The following is a 24263-nucleotide window of genomic DNA, read 5'->3' as shown; positions in this document are numbered from 1 at the left end:
CAAGAAAGCTCGCCCCAAAACACGCTCGCCCCGGGTCTAATCCATGCAGCGACCTAGGAACGGTTACCATTACACCATGGGCAGAGGAATTCCTAAACGTAACCTCAGTTAAACTATGCCTAATAAACTTAACCTTATTCCTCAACGTAAACCTTATTCCTCAACGTAAACCTTATTCCTAAACGTAACCTTATTCCTCAACGTAAACCTTATTCCTAAACGTAACCTTATTCCTCAACGTAACCTTATTCCTCAACGTAAACCTTATTCCTCAACGTAACCTTATTCCTCAACGTAACCTTATTCCTCAACGTAAACCTTATTCCTAAACGTAACCTTATTCCTCAACGTAAACCTTATTCCTAAACGTAACCTTATTCCTCAACGTAAACCTTATTCCTAAACGTAACCTCAGTAAAACAAATACCCTAATACAAGAACTGCTGGGGGCGAGTGAGCGGTCCACGGGAAAATGGAGAGGTTCTAAATGGGGCTAGGGCAAGCCCCCAGAGTTGCTGAGAAACATTGAAGCTGCCACCCCAGTGGCCAAAGCTGGAACTGCAGGCGGGGAGAAATACATGCACGCGCAAAACATGCTGAGAGATATTTATATATATAGATATAAATATGTAAACATATTATACATAAACACATATGCATTTAGTTATACATAGGCATCTCGAGTGTATTTAATAAATATATCGCGTTCAATCCTTGACACACGGGCTGCCGTAGAACGCAAAAAGGACACTAGTGCGCATGCTCATAACTCTATGGGGGTACAAAATCAAACCAATAATTCTACTTCCGGCAGGTTTCCGGGTGCTTCAAAACGCCACTGAGCACATTCATTGAAATGATAGCTGGGGGCGGGGCAATCCGCCCTCTAGTTATATTATACCTCTATGGGCTAGGGGCGAGTGTGTTTTGGGGCGAGCGTTCCGGTTACCCACACACACACACACACACACACGCACGTGTCAGGGCTCGCGCACAGCGTCGCTGCTGGGTAAGGCTAGCTCCAGGCAGAGGGAGGAGGGAGGTGGAGAGCAGCAGCACAGTGATACAGCAAAGATTGGACTAAAAAGGAGAGAGATAACACAACAAAGTGGATTAAATTAAAAGCTTTTCTTCTATCACGGACGACACGTATACCTGTCTGTCGGACCCACCAACCGGGCCTCTGGATAATAAGGACTTTATTTATTTAGTTTTTTCCCCTTCTTTTCCCCCTTCGATAGATAATAATAATACTAATACTAATCTTCTAGTGTTGGTTCCACACTTCCACCACACGGGGGGATGGAGAGTGTTGTGGCGGCGGCGGCAGCGGGAGCCACATAGCAGACCCTGACGTTACTTTTGCTGTCACTGGCGTCGTTTCCCACACTGCCATTCATGGTAAATTCCCCCTTTATGTCTTTGCCTTTTGTCTTGTTTTAACGCTCGTTAACTCTGGATATATAATAACGGTTTATTTCTTTCCCCCCCCTCCCTGGTTGACAAAGAGGAGGATGATGGTGTGTGTTTGGGTGTAGCAGAGGAAGAGGCAGCAGCAGCAGCAGACAGCGACGCTAAAGCAGGTAGCTTCTTTTAGCCCAGCTAACATCTATATAACGTCTGGCATCAGCCCTGAACACCCTGGGCTGGCATCAGCTGACGTTAGCCTAGCTATAGAGCTACTGGTAAGCCGAGCCAACAGCAACACTACTTTATTTATCCCTCTGCATTGTACGGTGTACCGTTTTCTCTTCTCTACTGGATCCGATCGATCTGCCATGATGCACATGCACATGCTATACTGAGCGATACCCCCGATCCACCCAACACGGGGGGTCCATAACCGAGGAGAAAGTCTCTCTCTCTACCCCCGGCCGGGAGGAGGAGAGGGATATAGGGATTAAATACTTTTTTTTTTGATCCGAGTAACGTGACGTAAATTACACGTTATCGTTATTTATTGAGGTCGTTTTTGTTTGGTTCTTGGGGGTTTACATCGCAAGCTTTGTCAAAACGGCGTCGCTAACGGACTGCAACGTTACCCCCGACCGTCAGAGAGGAGGAAGTGCCGCCGCCGCCGCCGCGACCCCCCGGATTTTACCGAAATGCATCATCCGGATCCTGAAGGAGACTCTGGCGGCAGCGGCAGCGTCGGGAAGATGGCGATGTTCCCCAGGACGGGGAGCGTCGGCACGGGCGGCGGGAGTGGCCCCGTGGCCACGCTGTCCACACAGGCTGCGAACGCGGTTGTTAACAATGTCAACAACAGCCACGTCCCGGCGGTCGACGACTATCAGTCGTCGCTGCTGTTCCAGAGCCAGAGCCAGACCCCGGCCGGCTCGTCCTCCCCCGTTCCCCAGCAGCAGCAGCACCCCCCGCCTCCCCAGAGCCTTAACCTGCTGCCCCCGTCGGCGGGGGTTCAGATGAAGAAGAAGAGCGGCTTCCAGATTACCAGTGTGACTCCGGCTCAGATCTCCGTGAGCACCAACAACAGCATCGCGGAGGACACGGAGAGCTACGACGACCTGGATGAATCCCACACGGAGGACCTGTCCTCCTCCGAAATCCTGGACGTGTCTCTGTCCCGGGCCAACGACATCGGCGGGGCTGACCGGAGCTCCTCCGAGGAGACTTTGAATAACTTTCACGAGGCGGAGACCCCCGGGGCGATTTCTCCCAACCAGTCCTCGCACCCCCACGCCTTGAACCAGGTCTCCCAGCACGGAGGGACTCTGGTGAATGGGACTGTGCACCACCTCCACCACCAACATCAACAACAGTATCATCATCCTCATATTCCCCAAGCCCAGAGGCACCCTGGCTCTTATGGGCACGGTGTCGCCCCTGCTGCCCTCCCATCCGGAGCTATACATAGCGTTGCCCAGAAAATGCCTTCTAACTTGGGGGCCGGCAAGGAGAATATCTCAGTTGGCCCTCTGAATGTCACTGCTCAGCCTGTGGGGGCCCTGGCCCCCGGATCTGTCCCTGGAATGCACAGCGCTGCCACAGGCACCACCATTAGCATAGTTAATCCCCTGACCAGCAATGTTAGTAATGTGAATATGTTGAGCTCTGCCAATGTGCCTATGAAGGGGGCAGTCGGCACCAGCGCTAGCAGTGGCAGCGGTGGTGCGCCCCCCAGCGTGATCAGCAGAAGTGGGGTGGGTGGAAGCGTTGCGATGTGGGGCGCCCTCACTAGTAATCCTCAAGTCAACTCCGGCATCACCGCTGCTGCCAGTGCCTCTGGGGTCATGGGTCCCTCCGCCGCGACACAGGGAGGAGTAGGATCTGCGTTGACCCATCCCGGGGGTCCCTCTGCACCGTGTGTGGCCCCAACCCCTATATCATCAACTTCGTCCCAGCCCGCCCCGGCTCCCACCACCACCACCACCACCACCACCACCAGCTCTCGCTTCAGGGTGGTGAAGCTGGACGCCAGCTCTGAGCCCTTTAAGAAGGGCAGGTGGCTGTGTACCGAGTATTACGACAAGGTGGAGAGCACGCCTAACGTCCCTACGTCTCTGTCGTCGGAGGCTGCGTGTCCTCCTCCCGGCCCGCGGCCCGGGGAAAGCGTGAGGCAGTTTAATCATGAGACTTTCGTCGGGGGCTCGGGGAGGGAGAGCACCAGCGGGGGCTCTGTGAGTAGCACCGTCAGTACGTTGAGCCATTACACAGAGAGCGTGGGCAGCGGCGAGGCTGGGGGGGGCACCGTAGTGCACCAACAACAACCCCAGGATTACGCCCCTGCTCCTCAGGGCTTTCAAGCGCAGCTCGCCAGTGGCCTAAGTATGGGAGTGTCCCACAGCCAGCCTCACATGCACGGCCAGACCACCATGGCCCCCTCCGCTCCTGGAAGCATCCACCACCAGTCTGTCTCGATGACAGGCCACCAGACCACCGTGGGCTACCCTCTGCCCGGTGTGGCCCCGCAGCAGCTCACCTATGCCCAGGCGGTTGCTAGTCCACCCCCAGATACCACCCATGGCCTGGTGGGGGTCCAGCATCAACAACAGCAGCAGCAGCAGCAGCACATGGGCTACACGTCTCTCCCCCAGCAGCCGTGTGCCACCCCTCAGGCGGCGCAGGTGAGACCTCCAGAGTACACACATGCTCACCCTGGAGTCCCCCAGCCCGCTGCTTCCCAGCAGACTCTCTCCCACCAGGCTGGAATGATGCCCGCTGGCCCTGGCAACGGAGCCGGCCACATGATGGCGGTTCTTCAGCAGCAGGCTGTGAACTCACAGCAGCAGCAGCCACAGGTCCTGCTCCAGGCTCATCTCCAGCAGATCTCCTCTCTTCAGGGCACCACCTCCGCCATGGTCCCTCAGATGGGGGTAGCGGGTCTCAGCCAGCCACTCCCGAGCCACTCTGTCGCCCTGGATCAGCAGCAGTCGCTCCAAGCCCAAATCCAGTCCGGTCCAGTCCACCAGGTAGCAGCGCCTCCCAACACGCCGAGTGACCCCCAGGCCCAAGCCCACAACGGGGCGAATAGTGGCGGGATAGGAATAGCCCTGTCTGTCGGTCAGATCCAGCCGCCCCACGTCAGCATGTTCCAGGACTTCGCCAGTGCCCACGTCCACACTCAGACAGCGCAGGCCCTCTACGCCAACCTGCCCAACTTCACCACCACTCAGCTGGTGGACGCCCAGCGTCTGCTCCTGCAGCACCAGTCGGCCCTGTTGGGGCTCCCCATCATCTCTGGGGGCGGCGCCATCCAGGGTCACGGCGCCGAGGGCAGCGCCGCCGCGGTCAGTGCCTTAACCGCCACAGCCGGCCTCCTCAAGACTGTCGACGGAGAGGAAGACAGGTAAGACTACTTCATTATCATTATTGTTATTTTTTTTTAACCTTTCTTCAGGTGATTGGCTGATTTGTTTGACTGCTGAATGGGGTAAAAGGCTAGGTCCTGACTTATAACACGCCCACTATGCACTGTACAAAGTACAGTATTATTGAACAAGTCATAATCTAACCCGTCTCACTCTGAAATAGCAATAGGTACTGATGTATCTTTCCCATCTATATACAAATTGTAATGAAGGCCTAGGTGTTCGTTGTTTTTATTTGAACCATTTTGTTCATGTGTATTTCTGCCGTGACTGTATGCAACCCGTTGCTTTGTACCTCTTGGTCCTTGAGTCTGTTATATTGTTGTGTTTCAGTCAGTGGTAAGGACTGTACATATCACAAGCGGAGTGCGCCTTTTATGGGAAACGTCCAGAGTCAAATGACATTACTAACAGACAGCTGGTTGCTCTCAGCAGCACTGTCTGAAAAAGCTTCAGGCTGTGTAGTGTAACTGTGTGCGTGCATGTGTGTGTGTGTGTGTGTCAGAGTGAGAGACAGCAGCGATAAATGGAAGACAACTGTTGTTTTTCTCTTCTGACGGTGTCCACGTCAGGTGGTCTGTTCTCTCTCAGAGGGACATGATGCAGGCCTCAGCTGGATGCGACTTGTTTCGTCTTCATCAAAGAGGCTGCAGTCAGTGACTCGGCATTTAGCCTAGCAGACTGTCTCTACCCCCCTCCTCCGTCTGCTGTACGGTGCACAAAATTGTGCTGGGGCACACAAGCTCGCCGTAACACTCTCTCAGCACATTGAAACAGTTGAAACAAGGGTTTAAGTTGCATTGAACGTGTAGTGCAACTCTGGTTTTGGCGCACAGCAGCTGAACTCTTTCGTTGGAAGTCTCATGTCACTTTTAGGCCAAATATTTCGTGTTGGGTTTTACAGTTTGCCTGAGCCAAGTGAACAATTAGGCGAGGTCCCGCCACAGCTTTGCATGATTTAATCCCATAATGCTTCATTTCCATCATGAGGACCTAAGCGTCAGCTCAGCTGTTACCTTGTTCAAGCCGTATTTCCTCCTTTGCGCTAAAGCCTATTGATTTCTAAAGTGGTCACTGTTTCTCTCTCCTTATCCTTTCTGAACTGGGTTGATGGTTAATGCTGTGAAGAAAAGGGGAAAAGCCAATGGAATTTCCTTGTCTTATTAAGTTTCAAGTGCCGGTTTTGAGGTTACCGGTGAAAGAATTTTAATCACGTTGCAGCAACATGAAATTACAAACTTTTGAGTTAGCTCTTACAAACCTAAGCTATAACTTTGTCTCCCTTGAGAACATTTTTTTGTAATAACCTAATAACAAGGCTCTTCACCAAGTGTGGTTTATGAGTTACAGTCGAGTACTGACTGAGTAGGAGAAACTAGACGGGTTGATAACTTTACTGTATAATTGTTCCTGCTGTATGAGGCTTAACGATGAAGACGGCAAGGAGGACAGTTGACGGGTCCATTGATCATATTACGCTCGGCGGCCATTTTGCTCTTACATCATACTCAATTTACTCAATTACTCGAGTGGTAGTTGTGTTTCTTTAGCGGGCCACTTAGGTCGGGAAAACGGAAAGGATGTCTTTCTTGTATTATTATCACGTGTCAATGCCGGCTCCGAGGAATGTCTAATCTACGGGGGGATCAGTTGGATTATGTCCCTTTGATAATAAAAAGGCAGCGTTTGAGCCCCATTCCCCTGCAAATGAGACCGTTGTCTGGCCGAGTTAGTGTCTGGGCCCTCACCACCACCACCACTGTGGCACTAAGCCTGTCGTCTGAGGGTGCTATCCCTGGCACAGAGGCCGTTGCTGGCCTCGTCTCCACTGATGAATGGAGCCGTGACAAGGCTGGATGGAGCCCAGGCTGGCCAGCATGCTGTAGCTACTGGTCCCTTTCCACATCACTGTCCTGGTCTCTGCAACTAGGCCTGTCACAGTTATTACATTATCATCTAATCGCAATTATTTGAGATAATTAATCACACTTATTTTTGCATAATCGTCATAATCGTTTCACACCTTTTAAAAAATATTAAAAAAAGCAGAAATAGCAGTTCTACAAGCTTACAACGCGTCACTTCGTGAGGCGTTGTAAGCTTGCAGATCAGCTATTTCTGCAATTTTTACGACGACATCCGCTTGATTTTCGATGCACAGACTGTTAGTATCTGAAATTTGTGTGAGCTAAAAATCTGTCTCGAGAGGGCCCGGGCGGCAAGGGTAGCGGTCCGGGCACCTGTGTCGTGGGTTCGAATCCCGATCCCGACGACCTTTGCTGCGTGTCACTCTAGTGCTGCACGATTCTTGCTCAAATGTGAATCACGATTTTCCTCCATAAGAATTGAGATCACGATTCTCACACGATTCTCACACAATTCTCTTGTAAATATAAATTTAATTTTAATTGAAAAAAAAATCGTCATAATTTAAAATCGAGATCGTGTCTGAATCGAGATCACGATCTTTTTTCGATTAATCGTGCAGCACTATGTCACTCCCCATCTCTCTCTCCCCATTTCCTGTCAGACTAAAGTACTATCTAATAAAGGCAGAAAAAGCCAAAAGAATATCTGTCTCAAGAGACTACTGTCCTAGTGTCCTACTATCAAGCAAGCAGGGACTCTCCTCTGCCTCCAGACATAAAGAATGAAGGTTGTCTGTGACTGTAAACTGGTTCATACCCTCCCTCCCTCTCTCAGCTGTAAGGCAAAAAAGCTCATAGTGCCTGTGTTCTGTAGCTAAGCCAAAATGTGATGGATCACATTAAAGAGCTGAATGGGAATAGCAGATATCGAGAACATTTCCACATAATTGCGAGAAAAAAACTCTTATGCTCACTTGAGGTGGAAAAAATGTTTGTCGTTAAAGGAATTAAGCGATACAATTGTGATAGAAAAGCTTGTAACTTGGTGCTGTTGACATTTTGACCAATAATATGTTTTTCTGGTTAATTTCTGTGTTTGGTCGGTACAAAACAAGGGTTCCATTCCCGGCCCGGCCGGAGCATTTTCTGGATGTCATTCCCCTACATTCTCTCTCCACATTTCCTGTGTCTCTCTTCACTCTCACCGGCACCTCATAAAGGCTAAAAATACCTCCCCAAAACAACGTTTTAATGACAGAATGAATTACAGTGGTATTGGATGGCATTTATAAGACCCCCTGGTGTTGGCATCTTCGCTCATGCGCCCAGTGGACATTTCCTACTCGGCCTCAGATGTCTTGATTACTGGTTGCTAGTTATTGCTTATAGGTATTCGTTACTTTACCCCTTTACACGTTTTAATAGGTCTCATGTGGCTCCACTTTTATTGGCACAATATGCAAAATGTAACCAAAAAGTCATTCATTGACTTTGGTGTGTTGAACATTGTGAGATATTAAGCTGTGTCACCATTTTTTCTTTATTAATCCTCCATAACCTCCTCACAACGTGGCGCACCGACACGTTGTGACTGAAGTTGTACTTCTGCTATTTTCACAATTTCTTTTTTAACCCATTGAGACCTGAAGCCGATTCTACATGTCTCCTAAATCTCAACAGTATTCTGAAAAACGTATGTTTCTATATCAGTGGTGCTCAATCTTTTTCATGTCAAGGACCCCCAAACTTATATGTATTTGGCCGCGGACCCCCATCAAAATATTTTGTTCCAGGGACCCCCAGAAGCAAAGATTTTAGTTAAAAATGTTTGCTTTAAAAATATATATATTCAAAGATTTGCACACATTTTCACAATTTTTCAAAAATAGCAGATCTACAACATGAGCTTGTATATCTGCTATTTTTGAATAGCCCAAAGTGTAAAATAATGCTTTTTGTGTGTGTGTGTGTTTTTAGCTCAAATTTTTAAATGACACAGTTCTAGGTCTTAATGGGTTAATAATCACTAACCAAGGCAGAAGTTTGAAATGACCGTGATACTGATTTGAAGTCATTGGGGGCTTGGGGGGACATGGTGTTTGAGAAAGGGGGACGTGTGTGTGTGTGTGTGTGTGTGTGTGTGAGAGAGCACATCCCAGGAATGCCTCTCGTTTCCAGGGTGGTGGTGGGGGGGATGGGGGCAAGCAGTAGACGCCACCGGGGAACAAAGAAGGTCAACTGCCAGTGACCCTGCTCGCTGTGGAACATTGTAGCAGTCCATGTACCCTAGGCCATAAATTCACTTTTTTTTATTGTTGCCTCTGCTAATATGTTTGGGCTTTTGTCCTTTGTGTTTTAATTGCATAGGAGTCAGCCTCTTAACCCCCCCCCCTCTGTATTAGCTGACTTGGTTCTTTGTCCTTGTAGGAAATTACGAGCGTGTTCTGACCAAGCAGGCCGTGTCCCATATAGTTTTTGTCGGGCAGAAACCTTGTATCTTCATATTTCCACTTTTCATCTTTAAAATGTTAAAATTTTATTAGTATTTTATTTGGAAAATGAATGCCCTACTTTGTCGTACAACAGTGTCTCGCAAAAGTAGTGAAAATAGCTCACCGACAAGCTCACAAGCTTGTAGATAGGCTATTTTCTAGATCCAAACGCGTCGCTTTGTGCCGCGTTTTGAGCCGTGTTTTGAGCTTGCAGATCTGCTACTTTTGATGCTGTTGTATGATAGCCTGGCTCCAGCCCCTGTGTGTGTGTGTGTGTGTGTGTGTGTGTGTGTGTGTGTGTGTGTCCTCTGAATCCGCTGTGGTTCCTGTCGCCATGTTGTCTTGTGGTGTGGGAAGAACCCCCCCCCCCCCCCCTCCATCAATCAGTGCCCCCAGCAGAGTTGTAAAACGCCCCACCAGAGGATAGAGCAGTTCTCTCTGGAATGGATGTGTGTGTGTGTGTGTTTCTGAGTGCATGTGCATATATGGCTGACACAGACCCTATGGTATGTTTCTTTGGCTGCTGTTAATGGAATCTTTTTTTCTAAAAGATGTGTGTGTGTGTGTGTGTGTGTGTGTGTGTGTGTATACACTTGTTTTACTACACTTCTGAGGGCCATACGTCTCCACAAACATAGTAGAATTTGAGAAATAGATAATAGGACAGTTTTACTGGTCCTCACTTTGAGAAATGGTTGTTTAATGGGTTAAAACAAAAGGTTGGTGGAGGTGAGGCTTTACAATTAGGAAAAGATTCAGGTGTAGCTGGGGTTAAGATGAGGTCATTTAGAGTGGTGGTTTTCAACCTTTTTCATGCCAAGGACCCCTATAGCAGATCTACAAGCTGACGCACTGCAAGCTTGTATATCTGCTATTGTTTTAACAGCCAATGTATACAATATGGATAAAGGGGTGAAAATGTATTAACACCTTTTGCTGCGGACCCCCTGTAGCCCCCTCAAGGACCACTGGTGGTCCCCGGACCACTGGTTGAGAACCACTTAGAGGTTAAGCTCAAGGTTTAGGGCGGGAGTTATGCCTGATTTTTGCTCAGTTTCACACAGTTGTCACACACCGAAGATAACTGATCTACAAGCTCACAGCGTGTCTCTGCGACACGCTGTGAGTTTGCACCGGCGTAGATCAGCTGTTTTCAGCTTTAGTGGCGTTCATAAAATTGCTGTCCTAAAACGTTCCTGTCCTCACAAGTATAGTAATGCATACCTGTGTGTCTTTCCCTGGAATCGCATACTGGTGTGTGCAGGCAAATGTGCGTGTGTGTGTGTGTGTGTGTGTGTGTGTGTGCAACAGGTTGTTGTATGTGAAGTGGAGATACGCTAACTATTGTGTACTTATAGACAGACACTAAGTATGTTATTTATAGATGGATAAGTACATGTGTTGTTTACTTGCAGACATACAGTACCATATGCTAAGATGTGATTTACATACCATATGCTAAGATGTGATTTACATACATGTAGGCCTGTCACAATTATTACATAATCGTCTCATCGCAATTCATTTGGCATAATCGTCATTATCGTTTCCATGTTGAAATTTCACACATTTTAATAATATTAAAAAAGCAGAAATAGCAGATCTACAAGCTTAGATCGGCTATTTCTGCTATTTTTACATGCATACCATTATTAAATATGTCAATAATCTCTTTGCATATTTCAGTTATTTGTCATATCTGCCCTGTGCAAATCTTTGATTACGAAGCCTAAAATGCTTCATAATGTTCCAATGTTCAATGCCAAACACACAATTTAATCGTTAATCGCAGTGATTAACGATTAAATTGACAATTAATTTAAGTTGACAATTAATTGTCAACTTAAATTTGTAATCGGGACAGCCCTACATACATGCAGTGGTGGAAAGTAACTAAGTACATTTACTTAAGTACTGTACTTAAGTACAATTTTGAAGTATTTGTACTTTACTTGAGTATTTCCAATTTCCAATACTTTTACTTCTACTCCACTACATCTCAGAGGCAAATATTGTACTTTTACTCCATTACAATTATTTGAAAACTTTAGTTACTAGTTACTTTGCAGATATAAAGTATGATATTATGAAACATACATTAACCACTTTAGCCCTATTTTATACCTAGGCTATTTGAAAATAGCCGATCTACAAGCTCACAACGCGTCGCATCGCGACGCGTTGTGAGCTTGTAGATCTGCTATTTTCAAATATTTAGTACTTTTACTTTTGGTACTTTAAGTACATTTTGATGCCATTACTTTTGTACTTTTACTCAAGTAATTTTTCAATTCTGGACTTTTACTTGTAACAGAGTATTTTTATATTGCAGTATTGGTACTTTTACTTAAGTAAAGAATTTTAGTACTTTTTCCACCACTGCATACATGCCAGGTTTGCGCCTACTTGTATCCTAGTTATTTTGTCGCCCATTCTGTGCTTTCAATTGCAGTCTTATATATTGGAACTTTTAGGCAAGCCTATTGTTTCTGTTTAGCCTACTGTACATGATATGAGGAAACAATTGACAGTTTCCCTGTTATCATAGCTGATGCCGTGCTAATATGTTCCATACCAAAGATGACACCATTTCGGCTCGAGTCCATGACAACCGATACTGTATTCCCCCCCCCCCCCCCCCCCCCGCCCCCCATATCTTTGGCCCCTAGGCTATCGAACGCTAACATTGGCAAACCGGGCTAAATTATTAACACTGTTTTTTTAGCCAGCGTTTTCAATTACCTGTTGTCCTCGACGAAGGAAGAGTGGCACTCGTGACAATAAACCTTGTCATTAATCGGTTATCAATTCACACAGTACTTTCCCCTGTGTGTGCCTCTCCTCCAAAACGCTCAGACTTGTTGTGCTCCTGCTTGTACAATGACTTTGCAAAATGTGTCAAAATCTCAGTAAGTCGGTATATCGTCTCTGTCGGGTGGAAACGTCATTATGTCGCTTCGCGCCGCGTTTCGAGCTTGTAGATCTGCTACTTTTGATGCCTTTTGTGTGACGCTGTAGTGTGATCAAGTAGGGCGTTAACCCATTACGACCGGTAACGCATCTGTGTGTTTAGAATTCCTTGGCTATTCAATCAAAAAAATTGCAGATATACATTTGTGCAAATCTTTGAATGTATACTTTTTAAAGCGATTTGTAACTCAAATCTTTGCTTCTGGAGGTCCCTGGAACAAAATATTTGACAAATGTTCGGTTTAAAATATATATATATATATATATATTCAAAGATTTGCACACATTTTCATGATTTTTCAAAAATAGCAGATCTACAAGCTCATAGCGCGGCACTCGGTACCACGCTATGAGCTTGTAGATCTGCTATTTTGTAATAGCCAAAGAAATCTATAAAATTACACCGATGCGTTCCCGGTCTTAACTCATTAAGTGCCAATGACGTCGCAGACGTCACGTTTTTCATAAGCCCAGAGTGCCAATGACGTCTGAGACGTCATGAAAAAAAAAAAAAAAAAAAAAAAAAAAAACTCAAAAAATAATCTTTTTTTTTTTTTTTTTTTTTTTTTTGAAAAAAAAGGTTCAGAACCCAAGATATGATGATTTGAAGATTTGCTGCTCCATTCACTTCTTGTTTAACTTCTTACTGAAAAGGCTGTATCTCGGCTCCAAAGCACTTTTTTTTTACAATGTTTTTTTGGCCTTGGCACAGGGGTGATATAGCCAGAAATATTTTTGGCACTGAATGAGTTAATGGGTTAATTTACGAAAAAAAACACAAAGTTAGAACATGGATATAAAAGGTTTCTGCCCGACAGCAACGATATGATATGTACTTTGCTGTAGTTCTGAAGTTGATATTCCTGCCATGGATCAGCCATGCTGTATGTACAGTATGTGATTCCCTCTTGAAGCATGAATGTACCGTGACATTTGACCTAAAAGGTTAACCTAAAGGTTTTTTTGGTCGATAAGTGGAAGGGACCTTGTACTTATAAAACCCTCTAGGCTAGTGGTTCTTTAAAGTGGGGTCTGGGGACCATTTGGGTTCCTTGATTGTGTTCCAAATTGACCCTTTCTAGTAACTCTGAGAGTTATGGGGAGGGTCTTTGAAATTAAAACGTTTTGAGAACCACTGCAGCGCCAGACCTCATAAAGAAACTGTACCCAGAATCAATTTGGGAATGACCTTGGTCTCAGTCACAAAGCAAAGCATTCTCTATCCTACAATTGTGTCGAGTGCCGCGCTATGAGCTTTGTAGATCTGCTATTTTTTTTTAATCGTGAAAATGTGTGCAAATCTTTGAATAGATTTATTTTTTTTTAAGCGAAGATTTTTAACTCAAATCTTTGTTTCTGGGGAGGTCCCTGGAACAACATATTTTGAGATGGGGGGGGGTCCGCGGCCAAATACATATAATTTTGGGGGTCCTTGACATGAAAAAGTTTGAGAACCACTGATTATAGCAACGTAAGTGTTTCAGAAGGATTTAGTCAGAAGACATTTGTAGAATCGGCCTCAGGTCTTAATGGGTTAAGTTTGAGGCCATTAACATTAGAGAGAGAGAGAGAATGTTGAAAGTTCCTATAAAGATGCCAAAAGAGATTAAAAGGCAGTTAGTGAAATAGATAAAACATGTACAAATAAAGAATAAAAGCTAATAAAAAGACACACATCACATAAAAGTAACTTAAGTCTATAAAAATCTGTTTTAAGAAGTGATTTCAAAGAAGTCAGTGATTTTGCAACTCTCATGCCTCAGGCAGGTCATTCCAAACAGCCGAGGGGCTCTGGCAGTAAAAGTAGCTGACTGTGTGCGCTTTGTACATGTGTAGGCCTTTATTTATCTATTACATTATTACATAATCGCAATTATTTAGCATAATAGTCAGAATCGTTTACGTCTGTATCTGTATGAATCAATCGATTCGGTTGAAAAATGCTCACACATTTTAAAACATTAATAATAGCGGAAAGCTCTCGATCGGATATTTCCACTTTTTTTGTTGTTGAAAGTATAGAATGATTGAATAATGTAAAACCACTTTAGCAGCAATGGGAAATGTGCAGAATATGGGGGGGGGGGGTGCTTACTCTGCTTAGTATCTGGATTTATAGAATGTGCGGCAAAGTATTCTATATACATAAATACATTTAACCCATTAAGACCTGGAATTTGAGCCAAAAAGCATTATTTTACACTTGGGCTATTCAAAAATAGCAGATCTACAAGCTCATAGCGCGGCACCGAGTGCCGCGCTACGAGCTTGTAGATCTGCTATTTTTGAAAAATCGAGAAAATTTGTGCAAATTTATATATTTATATTATTTTAAAGCGAACATTTTTTACTCAAATCTTTGCTTCTGGGGGTCCCTGGAACAACATATTTTAGATGGGGGTCTGCGGTCAAATACATTTAATTTTGGGGATCCTTGACATGAAAAAGTTTGAGAACCACTGAAATGAAACCAAATGGACCCCGTTTCACACTGTCAGAGTTATGGGTGCGTCTGTGGTCTAAATGAATACCAAACTAGGTGTTTTTCAGGCCAAGAACCCCTTAGCTGAGAAAGAGATGAAGCAGGGACCCCCCACCACTGCATGTTGTATTGGATTGTGTTGCAGATTAAACATAGATTTCATAGATGGCTTCATAGACTTGTTTGACAGCACTATCATCAGTGTTGTGTTGGATTCATGTTAATTATTGTATATACTCTGGCATTTAAAGAGTTAATGTGTATTTTCACCAAACCTCTCTGCCGGAAATAGCAGATCTACAGGCTCGTAGATCTGCTATGTTCGGCTAATGTTCTGCTCCTCAGAATGGGCATGCTAGGGTTCAAGTGGCGGTTAATGTAAACAAAACAAAGTTCCTATCGCACAAAGTAGTAACTCTGAGGAGCCCCTAGGGGTCCCGGACCCCCTGTTGACCCCTGCTATAAGGATCTCATGTGTATATTACAGTAAGTGTACTGTATATATATATACTATAGAATGTAATATATAATGTGTATATATAATGACGTGTTACAGGCTGGTATATAGTCTGATGGCTATCTGTGCTGCTGGATGTATTTTATATGCAGTGGTGCCCTCAGGCAGTGGTGTAAAGTAACTAAGTACATTTACTGTACTAACATTTCAAGGTATTTTTTACTTTACTGGAGTATTTCCAATTTTCAGTATTTTAACTACTCTTGCTACACTTTTTCTACTCCACTACATCTCAGAGGCAAATATTTCACTTTTACTTCAGATATAAACTATTATATTATAACACATACATAAACCACCTCAGCCCTATTTTATACATAGGCTATTTGAAAATAGCCGATCTACAAGCTCACAATGCGTCGCATTGTGAGCTTGTAGATCTGCTATTTTCAAACATTTTACTACTTTTACTTTTGGTACTTTAAGTATGTTTTACTCAAGTAACATTTTGAACACAGGCCTTTTACTTGTAACAGAGTATTTCTACTTTGCAGTATTGATACTTTTACTTAAGTAAAACATTTGAGTACTTTTCCCACCACTGCCCTCAGGCTGTGTGTGTGTGAGTGTCTCGTTGTGCAGGGATCGGGCAGATCCACACGGTCGACAACATCAAAGATTTGCACAAATCTTCACGATTTGTGAATAGCCAAAGTATAAAATATAAGTTATAGTGGTTACATTTTTTGCGATGAACAACTTTTGCTGGACCTGATGGAGCCAGACTGACTGAACCCACTTGTGATTATGACATAATCATCTGATTATGTCATTTAATATCTGTCGCAATTATTTATGTGAGATATTTTTGCATAATCATCAGATTTGTTTCAATTTGTGGAAAGAAGGGCAGTCAGTCCGCACACCGTTTCTTAGCTCCCAGTAGAAAACGTTTCAACCCATGTGGGTCTTCATCATTTCTATTGTTTCAATTTGTCTACATAAATCCATCAGCTGAAAATTCATGTTTTGTGTGTGTGCGCGTAGGTTTTGTTGTTTTTGTGGGTGCGGCGGTGTGTCTGGACACTCACCATGCGCTTTTAAAATGGTTCTGTTTGGATAATGGAATATGAGAACCATTACGTTGGGAGTGAATGTGGCTGTTTCAGAGCAGCCTGCAGTATGAGACAGAGTACAGACGCAGACATGGTAACAGTGGTGGAAAGTAACTAAGTACATTTACTCAAGTACTGTACTTAAGTAAATGTTTGAGGTATTTGTACTTTACTTGAGTGTTTCCAATTTCCAATACTTTTACTTCTACTCCACTACATCTCAGAGGCACATATTGTACTTTTACTCCACTACAATTATTTGAAAACTTTAGTTACTAGTTACTTTGAAGATATAAATTATTATATTATGAAACATACATTAACCACTTTAGCCCTATTTTGTACCTAGGCTATTTTCAAACATTAGTACTTTTACTTTTGGTACTTTAAGTATATTTTCATACCAATACTTTTTTACTTTTACTCAAGTAACATGTTGAACACAGGCCTTTTACTTGTAACAGAGTATTTTCATATTGTGGTATTGCTACTTTTACTTAAAATATCCGAGTACTTCTTCCACCACTGCATGGTAACAATCCTAATCATTGGCCCAATTGTTTGTTTTGTTGTTGGTTCAATAAGAAAAAAGAAAAAAAAATCTCACAGTGAGACCAAACAGTGTGTCCGCATAGAAAGTGCTTTATGAGTGGAGGAGCGCCACTGCCACTTTTGATGCTTTTGAATTTTTATTTGAAACCTAGCTGAAACGACGGTAAACATCAGGCCGTAAATGACCGGGTTGTCGTCAGACACTGCCAGGAGGATCAAAAACCTGGCACTTTAACTTTAACTATTTTATGAAGAAGACATCATCATGAAATGGCTTTATTGCTAAACTCAAATGTTTTCAGACACATATTTGAATGTGCTGTTTAAAGCTGATACAAGTAGTTTTCTGCTGACATAAGCCGATTTTTTGGGCGATTGTTTATTTTTATTTTTTATTGTATTATATTCAGACAGCCAACAATGCCTAAAGAAATCTAGTCTCTGTGACACTTCTAGGGGCCGCAGTCTGCCTCCAAAACTATGCTGTTATCTGTGAAAAGTGTCACAGAGACTAGATTTCTTTAGGGAGCATTGTTAGCTGTCTGAATAGAATACAATAAAATTAAGCAATCGCCCTGCTTATGTCAGCAGAAAACCGCTTATATCAGTTTTAAGTTTAAAACGAGTAATGCACTGGCCGTCATCTTGAGTTGTCAAAAGAACTAATGAATATCAGGTGCGAGTGGAGAAACGTGAGCTGTGGAAAAATCACTGAGGTGAATGAAATAGTCATTCATATTATAAGGGCTTGCCTGTGTCATCACACAGTACATTTACGTTTGACAGGAAATAATTCAAATTTGACTTTTAGGGACTTTAGTCATAAGAATACACACACACATGTGTTTTCTTTAACCCTTTAAGACCAGGAACGCATCTGTGTGTCATTTTAAGATTTATTTGGCTATTCAAAAATAGGAGATCTACAAGCTCATGCCGGGCTGTGAACTTTTGAAAAATCTTGAACATTTTTGCAAATCTTTGAATAAATATTTAAAAGATATATTGATATTATAGCAACATACGTTTTTTCAAAAAACATTTAGGATTTAGAATACATTTATAGAATGCCCAGAAGCAAAGCACTCGGTGCCACGCTATGAGCTTGTAGATCTGCTATTTTTGAATAGCCCAAAGAAATCTAAAAATGATAGAGATGCGTTCCCGGTTTGAATGGGTTAAAATGATTTGGCATCTAATGTGATGGTATGTTCTCATTATGACCACAGCTCTCTGCCAAAAAAACCTGGACTCTGAATTGCACTCAAGCGCTTCTTTTACCATAGAAAAATGCATGACAGAAAGTATGTACCATAGACTTGCATGGCAGAAAGGTGCTGACAGCTCATAAAATGCATTCTGTAGACACGGCCCCTAACTGGGTTAGCAGCTGCTCGATGAAAGTTGAGGAAATGCAGTCAGGTGATGGGCAGCAGCGTTTTGGGCCAAGTGGTCATACTATTCTGTCACCAACATGTCATAAGTTCAGGCTACACAATGGACCGCATTTTCATCAGTCAGTCCTCTCACGGTGTCCCTTTTATTGGTTGCTTGACCTTGCCTCCAGGCTATGGGATCTACGCTCACCAATGGAGATGATAAAAGGACAAAACAGCAATGTTTATTTCTCAATAATTTTGCCCAATAATATCGGTCCCCACCCAGCTAAATTTGTGATAATTACGAACCAAATGGACCCTTACCCTTTCAGGTCTGTAACTCAGAGTTTGTAAGGTTCCATTTCTACACTCTCCGAGTTATGGGGGAGTCCATGGCTTATCAATGCATATAGTTTCATTGAAATGAAAAAAGTGCTTGAGAACCACTGCTAATGTTGAATCTAACCGAACTAGTAAAACCGCCATGTTTGACTGCTTGGCCACAGTATGGGTGCAGGATGACAGGCTATACTGTTACTGTTTGTTGTGTTTGTTTAGCTGAGCGCCTACAGCTTCTGTTGGCAGTTGTTTGCTTGTCGGGAGCTTCTTTCATGTATTTGGGACAGGATGTCAACGTGAAGCCTGTGTGTCTGGTTTCCACCTGAAATGTCAGCCCTGCCTGCTCTGCACTGGGCCCAGCCCAGGGATTACATCAAAGGCCAGGGCCTGGTCAGAAGTCATCACCCTGGTCGCACGCGCCTCACAACATACACCCAGTGGTTCTCAAATCTTTTCCATGTCAAGGACCACTCAAAATGACATGTATTTGTCCGCGGACCCCCCCCCCCCCCATCTCAAAATATTTTGTTCCAGGGACCCCCAGAAGTATAGATTTGAGTTAAAAATGTATATGTTACAGTATGATTGGAGAACCAGTACGATTGAAGAAAGCGCGCTCGTTTTTACCACCCACCCAGCAATTCTGTAGAAGCAACACTAGAGCACTAGAGGGAGCCACAAGCCAGGCTTGTGCACAAACATATATGGCCACGACCACACACACACACACACACGCACACAAGCGCACACACACGCGCACAAGCGCACACACACGCGCACAAGCGCATGCGCACGCGCACGCGCACGCGCACGCGCTCATGCTTTTTTTGGTTTATTGAAAGCAGGACTGTTAAGATACTTTTATTGTGTTCTGGCTTTTGTTTTACTTTCTCCCTGACACGCGCGCACACACACACACACACACACACACACACACACACACACACACACACACACACACACACACACACACACACACACACACACACACACACACACACACACACACACACACACACACACACACACACACACACACACACACACACACACACACACACACACACACACACACACACACAGTGATCCATGAAAAGAACTATTCTGTCCCATCGGTTTACAACTCAAACGGCGCTGAGTCGACTAGTAGAGCATCGGCCGGTCAGCGCGGGCACTCGCGCGCGCGCTTCCTCGGCCTCAAGCTCTACTGAGTCGGCGCGCCTCCGTCGTGGACAAGCGTGTGCGTGTGTTCCTGGTTGCTATGTGGGGGGGAACAACAAAAGACAGGTCTGCGTCGGCACATCAAAGCCCCGCCTCTCCGCGTTCTCCTTCTCCTCCTCGGAGGAGGAGAAGGAGGACGGTTTATTACGCGAGGCTCGCGAGGAGGAGCGCGAGCCTCGCGTAATAAACCCCCGCCTCGCAGCGCCGCGTCCTCCTTCTCCTCGCAAGCCTGGCTAATAAACCCTGTCTCAAAGTCCCGCCTCGCCCCGAAGCCCCGTGCCTAAAAACGAACGCTCTGTCTTCAATCGTACTGGTTCTCCAATCGTACTGTGACATATATACTGTATAACTAGAAAATGTGGAGGTGGTAAAAGAAAGTACTGTTCCTGATTAATCCTGTCTTACCTATTTATATTACATATTGTGATGTCACGTGAAGCTTGACCAATGTTAGCTGTGAGTGGACGGACACACACACACGGACGGACAGACAGAGGGTAAAACATACTCTCCACCATGCCTTCGGCCTGGCGGAGACAATAATTGCCCTCGGCAGATCTGGTCTGGCCCCAGCTCGGTTGTGATTGGATTTTGCTGCCCCCTAGGTTGTGGGTTACCAATCAGGGCCCAATATGCAAATGTGGGGCTGTACCATTATTTGTAGTTTTTTGTCATGGCTGCCAGTTCCCACCTGATGTCGTGTGGGAGTTCTGACTGCTCCAGACCGTACTGAATAACTGCTAGATTGCATAGCGTCTTAAGACTAGGACTCAAGTCTAAGATGAACAGGTCATCGTCGGGTGTGTCTTCTCCTTTACATCCTCCAAAGACGATGACCCGGTTTCCCACCATGCAACAGCAGCCGTCATTCATCCAAAACGAGTCATTCACCTTGGGCTTAACCTCCTTCCAGGAAAGGGTCTCTGGACTGAATCTCCACATATCCGTCCAGGTCACTGTATTAAATGCATCATCCATGATGTGCTCACCACCAAATATGTACAACTCTCCATTGTAGGCAAAAGCTGAATGTGACTCACGTCCTTCTGTAGGAAGCTGTGCAGAAGGTCTGCTCAACCAATAGTTGGTCTCTATTTCAAACACACTGACATTGCTGCATCTCTCCTCGTCCCCACAACCCCCGAATACAAACATCTTTGTCCCGATGATGGTGGCAGAGTGACCTGATGAAACAGGCGGCGGACTGCCTCTGGTAATAATTACAGACCAGACCATTGTGCTGGTGTCCAGCTTGTAGATGTCATTAGTGCGTCCAGTCAGCTTGGTCGATCCTCCGTAGACATACATGACCTTCCCCAAGGCACAGGCTGAGTGGTACCACCTCGCCTCTGGAGGGGTCCCAGAAACGTCAGAATTGATCCATCTGTGGGTGTCGACGTCAAACGCATAAAGCACGTTGTCGCAAAGTCCATGCACATTCTCTCCTCCCCAGATGTAGACGATATCTTCAATGAGCACAGCTGTTTGGTAATAGCGACTACAGGGAACCCTAGGGGGAAGTTCTCCTCTTGTAGTTGTCACTGGGGGCAACGCAATCCATCTCAGAGACACTGTGTTGAAGACGCACACATTGATATAATCTTCTTCAGTTTCCATAGCGTTCTCATCGTAACCTCCAAAAGTGTACACTTTGGGTCCAACTGCTACAGCAACATCACCATAGTTGATATGTGGATATCCTCGCAGCTTCACTGTACAGTAAAACATTTTAACACACCAGCACCACACTGCATAAAATCAGATTTGCACGTAATGTTCTGTAAAACAGTCTTACTGCACACGCCTACACTTATATTGGAGGCCAGTCTATGACGTCAGTACTATGATGTCAGTAGGGTGGCGTCATAGCATCTGGAAAGGTTTCGGCCCAGAAATTGACCATTACGGGTCCGTTTTTGTACACTCTCAGAGTTAAATAAGCATTTAAAAGTTTAGATTGGGCTTCCAATACAGTTTAGTTAAGTGATTCTCAAACGGAAGGATCCTCAGTTCGATACGCATCAATCCATGGACCTGCATTTGATATAATTTAAAAATGTTCTGATGTTGAGAAACAATGCAATACTAAGACTATTTATTGTCTAGTATTGCTGTTTGTTTAAGTCACAGGGGCCTCCCTGTCTCTCCAGCTCTTTAATAAACAGCAAATACATTGTCAAGTAGTACCAGTCGTGGAAAAAAATACTCAATTGTTTTACTTAACTCATTCACTGCCAGAATACATAAATAAAGAAATCATCCACTCTACAATTTTCTTACCTTTTCATGTAGTCACAGAATATTTATCTCCAGTATGATCGTTCGCCTGATGGTTGCTAATCACGGAGGGTTTCACTGTGCTTCCGCGGGGAAAAAATGTCATCGCGACCTCACGTTCGCTGTTTTACGCCGTTGAAAATAGCATGTCCCGCCAAAAACACATAGTAAAAGCAAGTCAGTGAAGCAGTAAATCTTTGGATCACGTTATCTCCTGGTTCTGTGTGCAAAAAAAGTTTAAAAAAAACACAGATCGTCGTCAAAGTCGTCCTTGGCAGTCTGGGCCTTTTGGAAAAAAAGTTGTCAAAGTCGGCCAGTGAATGCGTAGGGTCTTCGTGTTTTAGTCACACACAGGGCCTTCGGGTCACTTTGACCCGAAGGCCCTGTGTGAAAATTTTCATTTTCATGAAAATGAAAATTTTCATTTTCATATCACATGTTTAGTACAGTAAATAAGGCAAATAGAAGAAGTTTCATAGAGAACAAAAAATGTTTACATACTTTTAATTAATGTTGAAAATGTTAAACCGGGTCAAAAGGACCCGAGGACCCTACGAGGGTTAAGAAAAAGTATCAATACTGCAATTGGAATACTCTGTTACAAGTAAAAATTGTACGGAATTCAAAATGTACTTGCGTAAAAGTACGAAAGTATCAAAATTAAAAGTACTAGTTACCCAGAGTTTTTTCACAAGTTTTTAAATGTATACAATTCACACAAATCCTTTGAAAATAGCCGATATACAAGCTCACAATATGTTGCATCGCGACGCATTGTGACCTTGTAGATCGGCTATTTTCAGATGGCCGAAATGTATATATGGGCTGAAGTGGTTAATGTACAGTATATATTCAAAGATTTGCACACATTTTCACGATATATTTTAAAAAATAGTAGATCTACAAGCTCAAGCATGGCACTCAGTGCCGTGCTATGAGCTTGTATATCTGCTATTTTGGAATGGAAATCTTGAAATGTTTCTGGATTGAATGGGTTAAAAGCATAAAAATTATTCCAATAATTTTTTCCAAACAAAAACAATCTAAAATAGCAGATGTACAAGCTCGCAGAGCGCCAGGAAGTGACGCGCTGTGGGCTTGTCAGTGTTGGGTAACGTGCGTTAGTAAGGTAACGCCGTTACGTAATATATTACCGAATTGCGGTAACGGGTAATATAACGCATACTACAAGGAGAAGCTGTAATATATTATTAAAATGACACTACGTTACTTTGTGCGTTACCCACCAAAGTGAAGGTGTTTTTTTTTATCCACCCACAAAGCCGCAGCCTACAGCAAAGGCCCTGTTAAAACTAAGCGTGCACCTCTCTCTAGGCTATCATTGTCAACAAATCTCTGTGATTCTAATTTTACTATAATCAGCTGAAGGGAGAGTGTCAATTCCTTGTGCCAATTGTGTTTATATAAGATGGTAGTCTATTTAATTTATTTAAAGAAGGCAAGTTAAGCATCGCACAATGCAATGTTCCAATTTACACACGTCAGTTTTATTCATCGATTACGCAGGAAATAATGAACTGATTACAAAAATATAAAATAATCTCTGATCAGTAACATGTAGGTGATATTTATGTCTATTAAATGTGGTTTTATTGAAAGGCAATTAAAGTCCAGAGCTAAGTTAGAAGCCAAACATCGGGTGTGTGTGCTCAATGTAAAATACCCACGGTGCGGCTGCAGAGTTCATGTCAGAACTCGGAACGTGAGCAGTGTTGCCAGATTGTGCGAGAGGAATAAGCAACTAGGTCTATGAAAACAAGGCCAAAAGAAGCGACTATAATAGGCCACATGAGCACTTCAAACCTATATATATGTCGTCCATTAACACATTGAATGCCAATCGCGTAGATCTACGCGAACCTATTTAAAGCCGCAGCGTGCCAGTCGCGTAGATCTACGCGAACCGCCGATTCCCATGTTAATCGCCCAAGGTGCACTTTCCGAATTTTTTTGATCCATTTCCGTTTCCGGTTTTCGGTCGGAAACGGAATTATTCGGGTTCCGGTTTTTTCGATCGTATCCGCTTCCTGTCTGGGATCCTGTTTAAAACTCGATTTTCTCGGTTTGTTGTTTTTCTCCTCGCTGATCACTGTTTAGCGTGTATCGGCTGTAGCTTCAAGATGGCGGCTCGCATTTGGAAACTGTTTTCGCTGGACGTTTCTCACGGATCCGCTGTGTGTTTAGAACCAAATGAACGCGCACTTTTAACTTATTTAGCGAGGTCTGTGGCGACATGATAAAAACAAAAAAACAACAATAAA

At 44.1% G+C, this 24263-nt stretch overlaps 1 protein-coding gene across 1 annotated transcript in view; it reads left to right on the top strand.

Moving 5' to 3' along the window:
- The first annotated feature begins 1037 nt into the window (after positions 1-1037).
- Positions 1038-24263, top strand: part of tsc22d1 (TSC22 domain family, member 1) — an 85703-nt gene continuing 62477 nt past the window's right edge. The window contains exons 1-2 of the mRNA XM_080412707.1: positions 1038-1401; positions 1509-4807. Coding sequence (XP_080268833.1) covers positions 2106-4807 — 2702 coding nt within the window. The 5' untranslated portion in view covers positions 1038-1401; positions 1509-2105. The remainder of the gene's footprint in view (positions 1402-1508; positions 4808-24263) is intronic.

The sequence above is a fragment of the Gymnoscopelus braueri genome, assembly GCF_963280865.1.
Source record: "Gymnoscopelus braueri genome assembly, chromosome: 18".
Lineage (NCBI taxonomy): Eukaryota > Metazoa > Chordata > Actinopteri > Myctophiformes > Myctophidae > Gymnoscopelus > Gymnoscopelus braueri.
The sequence above is the reverse complement of the archived record's forward strand: the minus strand, read 5'-3'. Positions and strand labels throughout refer to the sequence as shown.